Source organism: Hirundo rustica, chromosome 3, assembly GCF_015227805.2.
Source record: "Hirundo rustica isolate bHirRus1 chromosome 3, bHirRus1.pri.v3, whole genome shotgun sequence".
In the NCBI taxonomy this organism is placed as follows: domain Eukaryota; kingdom Metazoa; phylum Chordata; class Aves; order Passeriformes; family Hirundinidae; genus Hirundo; species Hirundo rustica.
The window spans coordinates 16,438,747-16,456,009 of NC_053452.1; the positions used below are offsets into that span (position 1 = coordinate 16,438,747).

The following is a 17,263-nucleotide window of genomic DNA, read 5'->3' on the forward strand; positions in this document are numbered from 1 at the left end:
CTCAGCTAATGGAAGCTGAAGTGGTGTAAACATGTTTCTAAGAGCAAAACATAAAGGTTTGAGCCATTCACCACTATAATGTACAATAATATATTTGTCTATAAATGGAGCTGTTGCAACTAAATACCACCCTCTTTGTAAAGTGAATAAATACACATCTCTTTTACCAAATACCTGTCCTGTGGTGTTTGTTGAGAGAGACCTTAGGTTGCATCAGGTGGTGGTTAAAGATGAAATGCTGCTTGTAGAAAGCAGATTTCTAGTGGAGGAGGAAGGCAGCCTGAAAGGTTACGATGTTCTGCAAAGCATCAGTTGTTACAGACTTCTTGTCTCCCTCCCTTTTAATTATATCCATTGGTTTGTCCACAGCTTGGCTTGCAAGTGCAAGGCATCGTGTCATGGACAAAGCTGGAAGAGACGTTCTTTGGTTTGGAGAGCTGGAGATAGAAAGGCGGCAGGTGGAGGTTTTCAGGGTCTTCAAAGGGTTTAACTGACAGGGAATTGGTGTCTTACTACTGTATAACGATGAGCTTTATTTGTTTTCAGTTCTGAGGCGCTGTGAAGATAAGTGCCGACACTTGTACGTTGTCCGTACTCAAGCCACCAAATGAGGCCAAACTGATGTGTCAGTTTTTAAGGCAATCCTGCTGTCACCGTGTGCAGGCAGGCTTTGGGTCGGGCAATAGAGGTGTGTGAATGAAGGGGTGTTGTCTTTGGGTGAGTGCTGGTCTGCTGAGCTTTTGAGGTGTCGAGTAATGCAAGGGGCCAGCTGTGTTTCAGTCCTGCAAGGTCCCCCCTGTGTCTGCATCCAGCCCTTCCAGAAGTTGAAGCAGAAGCCTTGGACTGGGGTGAAAGAGAAGGCAGAGTATCCTGTTTGCACTGTTTGGGTGCGGGGAAATGGTGGCATCAGGAACTTGGCATTTAGAATTTAGATCTGTGAATCTGTTTCAGTGACTGCCAGTTGGTGGCAGGGGGTGAGTTCTTGTCTCTTGCTTTGGGATTAGGACAGCCAGTTCACCCTGTCCTCACCCCTCAAGCAGCTGCTCTCTGTGACACTGTAGCTGTGGCAGCTGCAAACGGTTGGGCTCCTTGGTCAAAAATTGCCCTCACCTGAGAGCTGGTAACTGACAATGCTGTGCACTTGCTAATCTACAAAGCCAAGGTCTCAACCAGTTGAAGACTAAACTGTGTGTCTTCTTTGTCTAGAGAAGCTGGAAATGGGATAGGTCCTCCCTTCTAATCTAATCCTGGTAGTTTGGGAGCAATGGAGAGAACGAGTAGGACAGAACAGCTGCTCATTTGGAGCAGTGGAGGTTGAGAATTTGTGAGGAGTCCTGTGCAAACCTCTGCAGTTAAGCAGCCAAGAAATCAATAGGATGGAAACCCTCAGGTGCAACTTTTGGTATTATTTGCCCAGCTATTATTGTGTCTCATTTATAGATGTGTGTTTAATGTCTGTCCAGACAGCACTGCAGGACCTTTGGGATTTTTGTTTGCTATGTTTCATGCCGTGGCCTTCCCAGTTACAGAAGTAGATAAACTGACTGTGGTAAGGAGCAATACCAGAGATGGCCAGCGGGTGCCAGACCAGCTCCACAAAATTCCTTGCATCGCCAGGCAGCAGGAACAACCTGTGACTCGCCTTTGAGGATGGCTGAAGCGTATTGCTACTAAATGCACCCTGCTGTAAGGTGGGGTCATTCACGTTCTTGCCTCTTGTTATGCTCCTGCTTCCACAGGGACTTAGTATCCTACCAGCACTTGAGGCGAGAAATGTTTGTTACCTCTTTTCCTAAGTATTTCAGTGTTCTGTCCAATTTTTGGAAGTTTCATAGGGGAATAAGAGCTGCCTGTGTGGGATGTGCACCTGTGTCTGTTAAATGCTGTGCAGTGTCAGAGTTGTGGATGTGTTGATTTTGGCCTCCCTCTCTGCTATGGGAAGTGATTTATTTGTTTAAAAAAACCCCAAAACCAAAAAACACAAAAAACCAAAACCAAAACAACAAAAATACATCTTTGGGTTCATCCTTTAAATGACTTTTGCTAATGGCTTCTCTGTCCCAAAACAAGTATCTCAATGACCTTGGTTAAGTAGAAACAAACAAAAGCAAAACGTGCTGTTGGAGAGGAGGAGGATTACATGGAAAGGGAGAAAATAAGGAAAGGTTTAGAATGCACAACTAGTTCTTAGAGAACTCCTGATTCCCAGTGACATCAGCATGTAGACATTTGAGAAATGCACCCAAAAGCTATGGAGATTGCACACAGCCTGATAGCCACATTCTTGTTTTAGCTGTCTTGCGATGAAACATTGGCTTGGTACTGTATTCACCCTTCTTTGCATGGAAGAGAAGTGCTTGGTGATAAGAAAGTCTCACTTTCTGTGTGGTCTTGTCCTTTGCCCTTTCTGCCTCTGCATAAACCAAGATCAAGTCTCCTATAAACTGATCTGTGGCCTTGTCTTGGTTCCCTGCTCCCTGGATGGAGGGGACTGGAGAGAGAAGCTTAGTGCAAACTCAGTTTCCTTGCAGGAAAACTGTTAGGACTCTTTTCATGTCCACATCAACAAAAGTATTGAAAATCTTCCTGCTCACAATTGGGTGAGACTGTTTGTGACCCTCCCCAAAAAGGTGGTGTGGAGCTGAGCCAAATTGGAATGATCTCACACAGACTGTCTGGTACAGGAATGGATGTCCCTTTCAGCTGCTTCAAGTTGAAAGTTCCTGTCATCAGATCAAGGTTCCTGCCTTTAGTGAATCTGGCTTTTTGGAAAGGGAGGCTAATAGCAAAGGTTGGTAGACTCTGCTTTTGCTGAGTTGCACTGTGATTTCTGTAATGCAAAAAAATTCCATGGTGTGAACTCTGGAATTGCAGGTGCATGGGCAGTTGTAATGGTTGTTTCAGCCAGTCTGACTGGCTGCCAGAGCATGTAAGTTGGAAGGAGCTTGGGTCCTCTCCAAACCTGTGGTTCTATGAAGCCTATGCTGTGTTCAGGCCCCTCAAAGCAAGGTGTGTGACTGAAATGGAGCTTGTAGCTACAATTAAAGATTTGGGAAAGGGGTACATTTCGTTAAGGAAGCTAATAGGATGAAGGGAAGACTGTTCTGAAAAATATAAACTCTGGTGCATGCTTCAAGCTAAATTGCCCTTAAATAAAGGGAGTTTCAAAGTGACAGTTCTTGTTCTACAGTTCCCTGCTTCCAGTGAAATATGCTTATTGCAGAGATGTGCTGGTTTTGCACTGATTGATATTTGGTGAGGAGGGAAGAAGCCAGCCATGGAAATGATTTTTCTAAGAGAAGCTGCTAGCACTTTCCTTTATGCCTGACAAAATAATCAGTGGCTAGTTTGAATACTGACAACCTGCTAAACCAATTAAAGAGCTGAATACTCTGTGAGATTCACATTTTAAGATGTGCAAGCCCGGGAAAAGTCTCTTTTTCTTCTGGCCTGGGAACAGGTTACAGGCTGGCTCGGCCTCCTCCATGCAGCTGGGCCAGGCTGGGCAGGTCCTGCCGAGGGGCTGGACCCCTTCCCGCGGAGCCCACCGGGCCCTGTCCCGTCCGGGCTGGGCCCCAGCAGCTGTTGCCATCCTGCCGCCGGGCCGTTCCCCCACCCCATCACGGGCCCGGCAGGGCCGGGCTCTGCCTCTGCCGCGGCGCCGGCCGAGCCCCTGAGATCCTGGCACGGCCCCGGCGCCGCCCGAACCCGCCACCGCTTCGGCCGCCGCCCGGTGCATCGTGACCAGCGCGGGCCCCGGGCGAGACAGCGACGCTTCCATCGCACAGGTGAGACCTCCAGAACACTGATCCTCTCTCGAGTGAGGGAAAAGCACAGAGTGAAGACACGTGGAGAAACAACGTGAAGATACCGGGCTCAGCAAAGGAGTCAAGTCCCAGATGGGAGGAGAATGAGGAGATGCCTTAGTCTTAGGCTGAAATTCTATTGTAAGGCCATGGTGATGTAGTGTGATACACTAGAATATCCCTTTAATTAATGGGGGAAATAAAAACAAATATGGGGCGATGGAGTGTCCAAATTGTAGACATGAGCAAAGATTTGTGCTGAAGTAAGTAAATGCTGAAGTAGCTGTAATCTCATGAGAAGCTTGATCAGAGAGAGAGGTCAGAGTGAAGACCCTTTGCCCCCAGGGAAAGAAGAAGACCTCTATTCCCAGAGATGAAGATCTCAGACAGATGAAAAGAACCTTTGCTTTTGAACAGCTCATCCTTATAATAGTACCCCATGAGTTTGACATAGCCCATAAAATGCAGCTGTGGGAAGGCTGCATGAGATGGGAGGGACTTCACAAAAGCAGATTTCCAGGCAGCTGCTGTTCATGGAAATTGAAGCCATGAGAGAACGGTTTCTTGTGGAGAAGCCTCCATGACATGGCAAAAGAGACACCTCTCCCTAAGAGAACTGATTAAAGACTATTTTAGAGGTGATAAACTGACCTAAGTCCCAGGTTTTGTCTCTGTATGTTGTCAGTGAGAAAGAAAAGAGGAGTTGGAGGGATGGAGAAGTGTTCTGAAGGTTTTAGTCTGATTTTTCTTTTTCTTTCAGTTCTGTTTAAATAAAGTTCTCTTTATACCCTTTAATGTTTTGAGCCTGCTTTGCTCTTCTCCTAATCCTATCTTGCAGCAGAAAAGGAGTAAAAAATTCTAGTGGGTGCCCTGGCATCTGGCCAGCCCTCAACCAGGAAACTCAAATTGGCAAATCAAAACCACTACAAATAGCAAAGGTGATATCTTCTCAGAATATTTCTCTTAATGGTAAAACTTCATAAATAGTTATGAAATGCCTTGAATGTTAAGAGGTATGGCAGTACTAACACTGCAATATGCTGAATTTATTCATAGCATTCTCAGCTATGTTGCTGATCACAGAATATTCTGAATTGACAGGGACTCACAAGGATCATTGAGTCCAGCTTCTGGCCCTGCACAGAACACCCCAAGGCTCACACCATGTGCCTGAGAGTGTTCTCAAAACACTTCTTGAACTCTCTCAGGCTTGGTGTTGTGACCTCTGTCCTGGGAGGCCTGTTCCAATGCCCAGCCACCCTCTGGGTGAAAAACCTCTTCCTAATACCCAACCTAAAACTCCCCTGACACAATTTCAGGCCATTCCCTTGGGTCCTGTCACTGGTCACCAGAGAGAAGAGATCAGTGCTTGCCCCTCTGCTTCCCCTCACAAGGAAGTTGTAACTGCAATGAGGTCTCCCCTCAGACTCCTCCAGGCTATCTGAGGTAGTCCTTGGAGTAGAAAAAAGAAACTGGAGCATGTGTGGTGCCTTAGTGTTCTAGTTACCTTTAGATACCAAGGGAATGAAATGACAATCCCCTTCAAGGTCTGAGATTTGAGCAGTGTCACTGGAAACACGGGCAGCTGCCAACTTTTTAAAGGTCTGCAGATGAAGTGCAGCACAGAGCTGTTGGCTGATCTTTTCACAGCTATGAAGAAGCCCTGGCTGGAAACACGATCCTGCTTCACTCCCTGCTCAAACTCTCTGCAATCTGAGTCCACTGCGGCGAGTGCACTCTGATTTTAATCCTTAGGACTAAGCCACTGCCCCCTGAGTTAGCTGTGATTTTACACAGCTGAACTGAGCACGAGACTGCTAGGTAGCTCGGGCTTAAATCAGGGCAGGGGAGGGGTGGAAGCACAGCTGACCTACACTCTGGTCTGTCAGTGCCCAGGCTGGATCTTGTAGCCTAAAAAAGGACATATTTGCTGAATGGAAATGCAATCTCAGTTAATGTGCCAGCAAAACAAAAAAAAAAAAAACAAGACAAGCTTGTGCTGGGATGGGGGAAGAGGAAGCAAATGAACTTTTTATAGTTCAGGGCACTAGTTAGTGCATTAAGGAATGCATCAATAGTATAACATTGGGCTAAGATTGAAACTGGTTGCACACAATATGGGAGATCAAACTCATAACTTGTATGTAAAACCTCTGTTTTATTTACATTGGTAAAAAATAAACGTTAAAATGCCTGGTTGTATAAAACCACTGTATTCCAGAAATGTACTTGCGAAAAATTTAACTGTTGACTGAAAATAACTGTTAATTTTTTTTTTCCTTAAAGTTGTGAGGCGAACTATCATTTCTTGCATGCTAGAATTACTCTCAATTTCATACTTGCAATACAAATCGAAGGTAAACACATTTTTTGCAAGAGTCCTATACACTACTGGACTAAAGGGAATCTCTTAACTACATGTAATTGTGAGTTCACGTTACAGACTTGCAGATCACTCCCCCAGAAGCTGTGTCTTGCATACAATGAGCAGTTTGCTGCAGCTTCCTTTAGGAAGCATCAGCATCCTTCAGCAGCTACAGTCTCTAGGTGGAACTGTGTTTGCAAGGAGCCTCCAGATGACCACAGCCTCACTCAGAGCTGGGAGGGATGAAGTGCTAGGATGCCAACTCATGCACACCTTCAAGGGAGCCTGGTTTTGGGCAAAGATGCTTTGGCTGACTCCATGTCCAGAGAGCACATGTGGGAGGAGGCTTCCAGTTTGACTGCTGAAATGAGGTGTTGCCCCATGTGCTGCTGTAGCAGACTCTTCTGCTTGAGGGATGTGAAGAAATGCTTTCTTTTTTTTCCCATCAGGAGTGCTGGGAAGTTTCACCATGAAGACATAAGGAGATTAACTGATTGTAGTAGCTGAGGAGAAGCTGTCCTCCCACTCTGCTCTGTTTTCCTCTGCAAAGCTGCATTTAGGCATGCAAAAATGTCAGTTTCCTGCCGTCATGTTTCTGGTGTGCTTCTGTTCTTGAGGGGGTCACTGTCAGCAGAACAAACCAACCCAAAATGCATGCAAAAATGCATCTGTATTCTTATCCAGGAGGGAGAGAACTGCACTTTTGATGATGGAGAGGACTAAATTGCAGAGTTTACACAGCTTTTCAGCTTTGCAGCATCTCCCTGGTGATTTTCCAGCTTGATAGGGGATGGTGTGTCTGCCTGTGTGATTACACAGTGGATTGGTTGGCCTCTGTATGGGTATGGCTGCTTGGCTTCTTTAAGCTCACAAACCCCTGACCATCCAAAGTATCTCTTCACTGCAAGTTGCTTCTTTATGTTCAAACCCCCACTTTAAACATAATAATTAAGGTTTCCTTGTGTATGTGGTGCAAAATGGCACTGTACTTGGTGAAAGATGCTTGTGGTTAAGGCACGGGACTAAAATTCAGGAGTTCAGAATCCAGAGAGTAACCCTTGTACTGGAGAAAGTGAAGCTCCGTTCCCCCACCATGAAGGTGGGCAGGAAGGGTAAAAAGTGTGTGAAGGTGAAGTTCCCAGACACCACCTTGAAATACAGTGAAAACCATAGGAAGAAATTTAAACTATTCCTAACCAAGTTTGACACAAAGGACTTTTTTTGTTGCCTTTTTTTTTTTAAACAAATCTTATTCTGTACTAAAGTTGTAGATGAAAATATGTAAAAACTAAAACTACATTAATTAAAAGCTGCATAATAACCACGATGATGTATTAGTTAGGTGAGGAAGATCTTGTAATTTTTGAGACTGTATTCCAGTGAATCTTGTACAAGTTTAGGATTAATTGACTGTGAGCATCTTGTGTTTTTATTAACAAGAATCTGTCTAGGCTATCCACTGAAATTACAATAAATACCCTCAAACTGCATAAATCAGAAAAAAAAACTCACAACTTTCTCAGGGAAAACAGGATTATCTATGGTGGCATCTTTTTCTTTTACAAAAAGTAAAGAAAAACAAACCCAAACAAAACCTCCATGTGTGTCCTTAAATGCCTTGTGATTTATAATGTTGTTTGATCAGGCTATTGCAAAACTACTCTAATCAGGATTAAGCCTTGTACCCTGGAAATTAGAGGTGATAAGATTATCTTGTAATCAAAGGTGATTTAGAGGATCAAAGGCTTTTTTGAGGGAGTAAGATCCTTAATTTTTTCCTTTAAAAGGTGTTGCTTTTGTTTTAACTTGTATATGACATTATTGCCTCCCTGCATGTTGATAAACACCTAGGGTAAAAATGTGGAATTTGTTGAAGCCATGGATGTTCGATTGCGGTAACACTCAATTGGTTGAGGGTTTTAACTCCCTCCTGAAAAAGCCACAGCAGCCCTTTTTTACATAGACTGTGATACCTGCTGAATAAATAACATGCTGAATAATGATAATTTGTATTAGTTTTTTAATTCTTTTGTCTAAACTGGGGAAAAATGGTCTTGGTTACAGGTCCTGTCTTCATCAGCCAAATTTGCCTCAGACTCACCCAGCTACAAAGCGCTTCTTTTGCTCCAGGTAGATCTCTGAGCAAAACCCCGGGACGAAAGGAGAAGCAACCGGCTGGTATTTCAGCGGAGTGTTGAGCCCAGTTTGGTGCAATGCCATCATACAGTCTCCTGGCAAGAGAAGATGAAGCCGCGGTTTGGAGGCTTGGCTAGGCGTGTTTCCTCCCTCGGGGACCTCTGGCCTTGTTCATGCCTCTGCCTCTGGAGGTGCTTCTGCTGTCAGTCCCTCTGCAGCCCCTGGCCCACGATGTAGAGCTCAGGGTGGGAAGTAGATCTGTTGGATTCTTTGGTTTCAGGAACGCCAGAGCTGTTCCAAGAGTCACCTGCTTTTCTAGGGCTCTTCTCCAAGCTGCAGAAGGAAAGATGCATAACAGGCTAATGAATCATGACTTTTTAAAACAGCACTGATTAGACCACGTTAACCCACAAAGCACAAATGCTGCAGGACACCCTGTGATTCCTCATCTCCTCCTGAACACACACTCTTTATGTGCACCGTCCAGATTTTACGCTTGTCATGCCAAATGCACCGTACCCTTCCCTCCCAGGCTTCTCTTGGGAAGAAAATGTTTTGTACGTTTAAGAGGGGATCAACCCAAGGAGACTGCGCTTCCCTGCAGATAGGGGCAGATTTGAGTGAAAAGTCTTGTTTCAGACTGTTGAAGGGGAGGAGAGGAGAGGAGAGGAGAGGAGAGGAGAGGAGAGGAGAGGAGAGGAGAGGAGAGGAGAGGAGAGGAGAGGAGAGGAGAGGAGAGGAGAGGAGAGGAGAGGAGAGGAGAGGAGAGGAGAGGAGAGGAGAGGAGAGGAGAGGAGAGGAGAGGAGAGGAGAGGAGAGGAGAGGAGAGGAGAGGAGAGGAGAGGAGAGGAGAGGAGAGGAAAGGAGAGGAAAGGAGAGGAAAGGAGAGGAAAGGAGAGGAAAGGAGAGGAAAGGAGAGGAAAGGAGAGGAAAGGAGAGGAAAGGAGAGGAAAGGTTTAACCTCTGAAGTGCATCTGCTTACCCTGGTTGCAGTGATTTCTGAGCACGCCAGCACGACCATGGGAGGGGAATTCTGGTATTATAAATCTGCTCCTCTCACTCTGGTGACAGGAGCACTGAGACATGGGAAGTGTAAATGATGTTCTTGAGGTTGCTCTGGCACTCCCTAGGGGTGCAGGGACTTTATGTATCAAGACTGATCATAGCAGTGGATCTAGTCATGGGTATCTCAGGCCCTGCGCCTTCCTGCTGAAGCGTGTGAAGCGTGCCCTGTGTCGCTGCAGCTAATTCACGGGGTTTAATCTTAACGTGGGGAAATATTTCAGAATCATTACCGTATTTTAAGTATATAAACTGCTAAACTGAATGAGCTTTCAAATACAGACAAGCTGTTATGTTCCTACTCTTAACTGCTAGGACTTTAATGATTTGAACAGCTAAATGGAGAGATTTGTGATACATATCCAGTCATGAAACAAATCCAGATTCAAATATCCCCCAGTTGCAGAAGGGCTCATTTGGGCTACTTGCTTTGAGCCTGATTCAGTCAACCCAATCCATTCTCAAGCTCTCACTGAACAGTATGTTAAAGACAAGAGCATTTTATCCTCACTCCCTGCTCTGCTATTTGGGAGAGGGGCAGTCTCAACAAAATACTATTTTGTTGAGGTGCATCCACAGAAACTCTGTTACAGTTTAACAGAATTTCTATGAGCAGAGCAATTGTATATGTTGTGCCTTACTGAGATACCAGTAATTGCTGATTGCCGTCAAATGACCAAGCTTAGAAAGCAACAAAGTTGCCTCAGTCCATCCAGCTGCAGGCTGTTCAAATAGGAACCAGTTGTACTGACTTGAGAACTGAAGTTTTTGTCAGGTACCCTAAGACTAAATGCAAAAGCTCCAGCTCCAGCCCTTGTTAGGGCTAATAATATTTTAAGTCCTGATATTCCTTACAACATGGGAAGGGCAGAAGACATGCTTGGAAAAAGAGTGGATTTGCCTTCTAGGAGAGCAATGAGTGTGCAGGAGACACAGGAATCTGTGCACAATGCTGACATTTAATGCCCATCAATGACAACTTGCAAAATAAGATGGAAGTTGCCTCTTTTTTGTGCGTGTTTCTGCTGAAAGGGGGTGTGTGGGAGAGGCAATTCAGCTGCTTCTTTTTGCTTGTACAAACTCTGCCATATTATCTTTGGTAATCTACTTCTCAGCAAACAGATGTTTTAATTTGGTATGGGAAAACTGGGGGGATATATCTCTTGTATCCCTGAATTTATGAGCATGGGAGAAACTGTATAACTCACTGGTCTTCAGAATGTTTTTCCTATAAAAGATTGATAGTATCTCAGATTTGACTCTGTGTCCTTTCCCTTCTACTAATGAAGCTGCTAATCACACACACACAAAAACAAACAAATAAACAACAAAACAAAAAAAACAACACACAGAAAAATAACACAGGAAAACACCTCACAGATGGAAAAAAAAGACATTGTTATATTTAGAAAGAAGAGGTAAAGCAAGGGAAGAAATGAAGGAAAGGAGACTGACAGCTGTGTGTTAATGGCTTGTGAATTTGAGACAGATGTAAGCATTGCTGGAATGAGAAAGTTTAGGTTTAGGTTTAGACATATCGAGATTTTCCTCTGTCAGCTGGATGAATTACGAAAAAAAGAAAGTCCTGGCTGTTTAATCAACTTGTAGGAGAAAGCTGGATCAGAGCGTGATGCTTTGTCTCTTAAGGCACTTGCTAAATGAGCAGGGCTCAGCATCTGCACAGGATGATGTGATGCTCACAGCTGTGGCAACCACCCCAGCCTTGAGCAGGAGGAGAGCACCTGCAGTGATATGAAGAGCTCTCAGAGCTTTTTCCCTGTGTTAATTCCTAAAATGGTCCTTCTCTGCCCATCAGCACATTGGCTGTGATATTCATTTTAGGCCATTCAATGCAAAGTCCATAAAATTTACTTCAGTCAGCTTATTTTGGGTGTAAGAAAACAGATTTTAAAACATTGTGTGTGGTAATTAATGGCCTAAATTTCCCTTTTTCTCATGTTGATATAAATTTGGTATAACTGATTAGTACTACTGTTGCTGCTTATTGGAATAAATGATAAGCCGAATTTGACCCAGGATATATTTCTTCCAAAATACTTGTAGACCATAACACTAGGATATATGACTTTTGCATGAAAGGGATGATTTTATTTACAGTGAGGTTTTTTTATATTACTCACTACACTCTGACAGACTATGATAGAAAGACAATACACCCCACTGAAGTGTAAATTAGCTAGCAATTTTAAAATGCATCCATAAAACTGCTGGGGCTTTTGTCTTGCAAGGTTTTATATAAGACATCTTTTGAAAACATTTATATCTGCTGACAGGCACCAGAGTAGACAAAGCTGACATCACACAGTAGACAAAAACAACAGAAAACCCAACAATACTGTATGGAAATTTTAGGAAATATTCAAATGTCAGACTATAAAGCAATATTAGAACTGGGAATGCAAAATTGTTTGCATTTCCCGGTGTTTTTTGCATGTTTTGTTCAGCATATTCCTGTACTGCCAGCATGGGATACTCAGTCGTTATTCTGTCTCTGGGGTGGGAATGCCTGGACATGTCTTCAGCACCCATGACTGTCCCTGTGCTCACAGTGCCCTGAGTGCTTGTGTACCTACAAATGCAATTTCATCCTGTTGAGGCTGATCTTGCCCCATCCTTCCGCAAGGGAATGAGTCATGGGACTGCAGCTCCTCTGGGGCAAGAGCAAAAATACTGCTCATATGTGGGAAGGTTGCCGGAGAAGCTTAAAGCTTAATTGACTTACACGTCCTAAGATGTTAAGGAACTAGAATAACAACACTGTACTTCCAGGCTGTTACACATCTTTGAGTATTCCCAAATACCCACTTCTATTTCCTGGCTGGTTTTATGATTTTTTTTTTTTTTTCATAGGTGATAAACAAAATTTAAAGCTAAGTCCATTTTTTAAATAAGAGGCCACACTTTTTGCAAACACGGAACTGGTATGTGTTGATGTTTCAATTTCTTTTTCAGAGCAGTGAATCTCCAGTAGCCATAGGATACTTTTCCACTTTGAAAACCGTGTACCCAGCAGACTTGACATCAGCACCTAGGTCTGAAAGTGTGCACAAGAAGCTGAAAATTCCAGCCTATAATTATGTCCACAAAGATCCTTGCCCACATATTATCTGTCTCTCATTCTTACCAGCTGACTTGAAACATTCTCCCACAGCTTTCAGATGAACAGTTTATACTGGATTTATACTGGATTAGAAGCTGATGACAGAACACCATCCCTCCTCTTGGCTCAAGCCTATCTTCTCATAAATATTTATGTTTATGACCTGAGGGCTACTTCAGAGCTTTTAAGAATTTAATGTGGATGCCTTTAGCCCCCACACAAATAAGGGGAGTTCTGTGCCATGAAACCAACACTGAATTTTCCCTAGAGTGCTTGTCACAGCCTATGTGTAAGGGTAAGGCTTGAGGAAGCCATGGGAAATTAACTCTCCCCTTCATTCAGACTGGTAGTCCACTGAAATCTGAGGCAAGAAACTAGAATTATTTCAGTTGGAAGGGACTGACAATGATCATCCAGTCCAGCTAACAGTGCTATCTTTGTGCAGCCATCTGTTCTGCACGTGAACAGGACACCTTTCTGGGAAACCTCTTAACAACATTAAATTCCCATCAGAAGTTTAGAAAGCCAACAGAAAGCTATGGGTCTGCTTATTCTGGTGTGGAGTTCCTTACCTTGCTTGGTTAAGTGCAGGTTCACTCCCAGCTGTTAGAGGAGCTGGAAGATGAGGCTGGACCCCTGGTCGGCGGTCGGAGAAACTTCTCCTTACGAACGGCTGAGGATTGGTGGTGCTCAGGGACAGCTTCCTGGTCCGGTCTCCGGGCTGCTGGAGCAGCAGACTGCTCTTTTGGGAATGTGATGCAGTTTCAGGCTGGCTGGTCACCTCGGCAGGGGATTTGCTGGGTACCACTGGAGGTCTGGCTTCAAATAAGGAAGAGGTGGCAGGGCAAAATATGGAACGGACATTGCTGCCCCTCTTGGAGGAGGAGCGCTGGTGCTCATCCCCAGCATCCAGCCCAGCTCTTGGCCCCTTGTAGGAGCGAGATGGGGAGGCTGGTGGGGAGGGGGTGGTGGGGAATGGAGTGGGGGAGCCTGCCAGCCGCTGGGCTGCTGGTGAGCTTTGTTTGTGCCCCACAGGAGGGCTGAGGGGTTTTCGCTGCGGTGGCGGAGAGGGCAGCTTCTTCTGCAAAGGTGGGCTGGGCATCCTGGGGCTAGAGGGGGGACTGGGTTTCCTCTGCATGGTGGGTGAGCTCGGTTGTGTGTTGCTAAAAGCCTGCAGAGAATGTCTGTGATGCGCTGGGGGGCTGAAAAGCCGTTTCTCAGTTGGTGAAGAAGGAGGAGTTCTTGTTGGGGACACCCTCCTGGCAAACAGTGAGACTTTTTCATTGCTCCGGAGTGGATCAGGAGAGCCGTGCTTCTGGTACGGCACTGAAGGCGCAGGTGGGTTGGGCCCCTTGCTCTCCGAGTTGTTGCTGGGATTTTGAAGAGGAATAATTTTATGGGTTTGCTTGTATAAATCCGCAGCCTCTTTCCTCTGGGTTTCTAGTATCTCCTCCTGGCTAGGGATGCGCACGTTGGTAGGGTTCAGCTCCAGAGAGTACCTGTGCAGTTTCTCATCCCCTGACCTGGTATTCCTTAGTCCCTTATTAGTCACCGCAGTAGGGCCACTGGTATTTTTACTTGGCAATAAGTCGATGGATTGAAGGGAGGCTTTCATTTTTGGGGAAACTTGTGATCTCTTAGCAGCATGCAATTCTGGTTTGGTGGTCTTTTTGGCATCTTCTGAAGAGTTTCCTTCTATTCTTGCAGTTTCTTCAGGCTCGGATAAATTTTCAGAAGTGTCCATTAACATTTCAGGTGGTGGTGGTGGCAGGTTCTCAGTGTCTTCATCGGTCTCCTCCTTTATGTCCTTCTTGCTTAACTCTGCAGGTGGTGCAGGAAGAAAGGCATTTGGAAAGCTAGAAGAAACATCATTGGTGTTTGTGTCTTCAACTGGTGAAATACGATGCTTAAGATTTAAAGGTGCCAGGCCTCTCTGAAAGGGAGTGGTGGGTGGGACGACTGGAATTCCAAATTTTCTGATGCACTTTATTGGTCCTAAGGATCTTAGAGGTGTGGCTTTTGCAAGATCATCAGCAGGACTGAAGGTTTCAATCAGTTTTTTGACAGATTGGCGGGGGGTACAGCTGCTGCCACTCAACATTTGTGCTCCAGGAGGCTCATTTTCTTTGCCTCCTGATGACTCCTGGGTAGGCACAGGAGCTCTTACAGGCTTCCTGACTCTCTTTTCCTTCAGTGGAACGACAGGATTTTGATCAGATGTGAACAAAGGGACTTTATCTTGGTTAGGCAGGATGCTGAAATTTTTTGAGAGGCCTGCCTTCAACTTGCGGGAGGACCTAGATGTAATTTGCTCATCCTGCAAATAAGACGCTGCTCTTGATTTCCAAAGCTTCAGGTCAGCTATATCCTTTCCATACAACTTTTCCAGCCTTTTGTTGAGCTCCTTTTGAGTTCTCTGAAGCTCTAGGAGAGTCGGGTCCTCTGCATGGCTTCTGAGGGACTCCTCTGACCTGGACCGTCGTTGTTTCCCAAACCTTCTCTGTCTGCCCGTTGCTGTACTGGGCCTTTTTGCTAGGACTGCTCTTCCACTCTCATCCTCTATCCATTCTTTATGCCTGGATTTAGCTGGGATGAACTTGATTTTTTCACTGATGGCATCTTTCATCTTCAAAATTATTTCTTCTGTATCTGCATTCTCTGTCATTTTGATGGACTGCCTTCGAATGTTATCAGTGAGTGCAGGTGAAGACAGGGACCTCGGCAGAGCATCCGTCCCCATTTCTGATAAACTTGTGTTGTCATCATCCTCCCCCAGTGTGCTCTCTTCTTCATCATCGTCATCATCCTCATCAGAAGGAAAATCTGTTGATTCACAGATTTTGAAATGCTCACCTTCCTGAGTAGAATCAGACTGCAAGTTGTAGGAACGGATTTTGCTCAAGCTTGCATATTGGGTCATGGTAGAAGTGCCTTCTGCTACCCCACCCTGACAAGAAGTCACTTCCCTACATTGCATGGATGAATGAAACACATCTCTAAAATGCCTTTGAAGAGCACAGCCATGGGCTGCAGCTGTGCCCACTGATGCTGTCCCACCATTCACACGCTCCGCTGTTCTGGCATGCTTTCGGGATGGATGTCTGGGTCCAATGGAGTCACCCAGCTGTCCTCCATGCTGGCTGAGAGCACTGAACTCTTTGAGGGATTCACTGTCCACACCAATGCCACTGTCCTCAGAACAGAGAGTCCTGTCATCGCCGTGGGACTGGGAGTGTCCCACAGTGGAGGCTTCAAGCAGCTTTATCGTCCGTAGCAGGTGCTCGTCAAAGCTTTGCTTTGCTTTCAGTTTGCCTTCCAAGTTGCTTGCAGCAGACTGTAGATAGCTGCACGTCTCCTGCAGGGCGTTGGACGTGAGGGAGGCCAGCATCCCACTCACCAACTGCATTTTGTTGACCGTGTACTGCAGTAGCTGTTGCAGAAGATCAGGGTGCTCCTTCAAATCGTCCTTTTCTGCTGGCCATGCCAGATTCCCACCTACATCTTTGAGAAGATTTTCCCCATCATTGGCAATTTCTTCCAAGAGTTGGTTGATTTCATCAAAGCGAAGCACAAGGAAGCTGATCATCTGCTGTAGGAAGAGCTGAGTTTGGGTGGCCTGGTTGGCCATGTGCAGGATGGTTTCATACTTGGAGAGGTTGGGATGTAAGTAGGCGTACGCACTCTGGTGAGCCTTGACGAGCAGTTCTGGGAAGTCTACCTTCTTCTCTGTCTCGCACGGGGCCAGAATGGACTTTTCTTTACTTTTGTTGGGTTGACCTTGCTTTGCCAGCTTATGGGTTTTTTTCTTCTTTCCTTTCTTTGGGATTTGCTTTGCGTTGCTTTCATTCTTGTCATCCCAGATGAAAGCTGATGCTTCTGATTCGCAGGAGGTTTGCTTTCTGATCTCTATGGACTCAGTGATGTGCTTTTGAGATTCGATCAGTTCAGACATAACAACTTCAGCATCTGTGGCTGTCCTCTCAATTTTCTTGTCTTCCCTGGAAACCTGGGAATCTGAATGAGCCTTGGAAGATAACTGCAAATTATCATTTTTGTCCAGATCTGACAGTCTATCCTCCTCCTCCTCCTCTTCTTCTTCCAGGTAGTCCTTCCTCTGAATCCCATATTCATCAATATTGTAGCAAGATGAACCTTTAACCAGCAGAGGGATTCCTTTATCTCTTGAATCGATCGGCAAAACACTTTTGGGTTTATTCAAAGCCTTAAGAGCACTCCTTGCAGCAGTACTAGTAATCTCACTGTGAGAAGGTGTGCAGCCCATCTTTTCTTCGTCTTTATTTTTGATCAAAAACCCAGAAGAACTAGGGAAAACACAAGTAAAATCAAACTCACTGTGTCATCCTGAGCTGCAGACTGGCCTGTTTCTCAGTTTTCCATCATGATCCCAGTTTTGTTGTCAGTTTCCTTTGTTGTTCGCCCAAAAAGCCCATGTGCTTATTGCATAGGATCTGCTCTTGAAGTTGTGCCCTGTTCCATTGTACATTCCCACCTGGGTTTTCTTCTTTGATTCAAAAAAAGGAGTGTGAGAGCTTGGCTGGATTTAGAGCTAATGGATTAAGAGCACTTGCGTACCTCACTTCTGCCTTGACAGATGTCCTCTGCAAGTAAGATTTTAAGCTCATTAGGGTAAGCAGGCTCCAGCCAGTCAGCACCAGTGTTGTATTTATAAAGGCAGATATGTTTTTCTGCGTATTGGGGGGCAGAAGGACTTGGTACCTATCCCTGCATTTTTCCCTTGTTGCAAAAACATAA

The 17,263-nt window shown here is 45.1% G+C and overlaps 1 protein-coding gene across 1 annotated transcript; it reads right to left on the reverse strand.

Moving 5' to 3' along the window:
- Positions 1-8,510: 8,510 nt before the first annotated feature.
- Positions 8,511-16,772, reverse strand: PCARE (photoreceptor cilium actin regulator). Its single transcript, XM_040060555.1, has 2 exons — positions 13,063-16,772; positions 8,511-8,640 (listed from the first exon to the last, which is right to left on the reverse strand). Exons 1-2 carry the CDS (start codon positions 16,770-16,772, stop codon positions 8,511-8,513), a joined length of 3,840 nt encoding a protein of 1,279 aa, XP_039916489.1.
- Between the last annotated feature and the right edge of the window lie 491 nt (positions 16,773-17,263).

What these genes read in the sequence shown, in the direction of transcription:
- PCARE (XM_040060555.1), bottom strand. Translation starts at nt 16,772, where the DNA reads ATGGGCTGCACACCTTCTCACAGTGAGATTACTAGTACTGCTGCAAGG. An exon ending in CCTGCACTTAACCAAGCAAG is followed by an intron (nt 8,641 to 13,062) that starts GTAAGGAACTCC and finishes TTCCTTCTGCAG; the next exon opens with CTTGGAGAAGAGCCCTAGAA.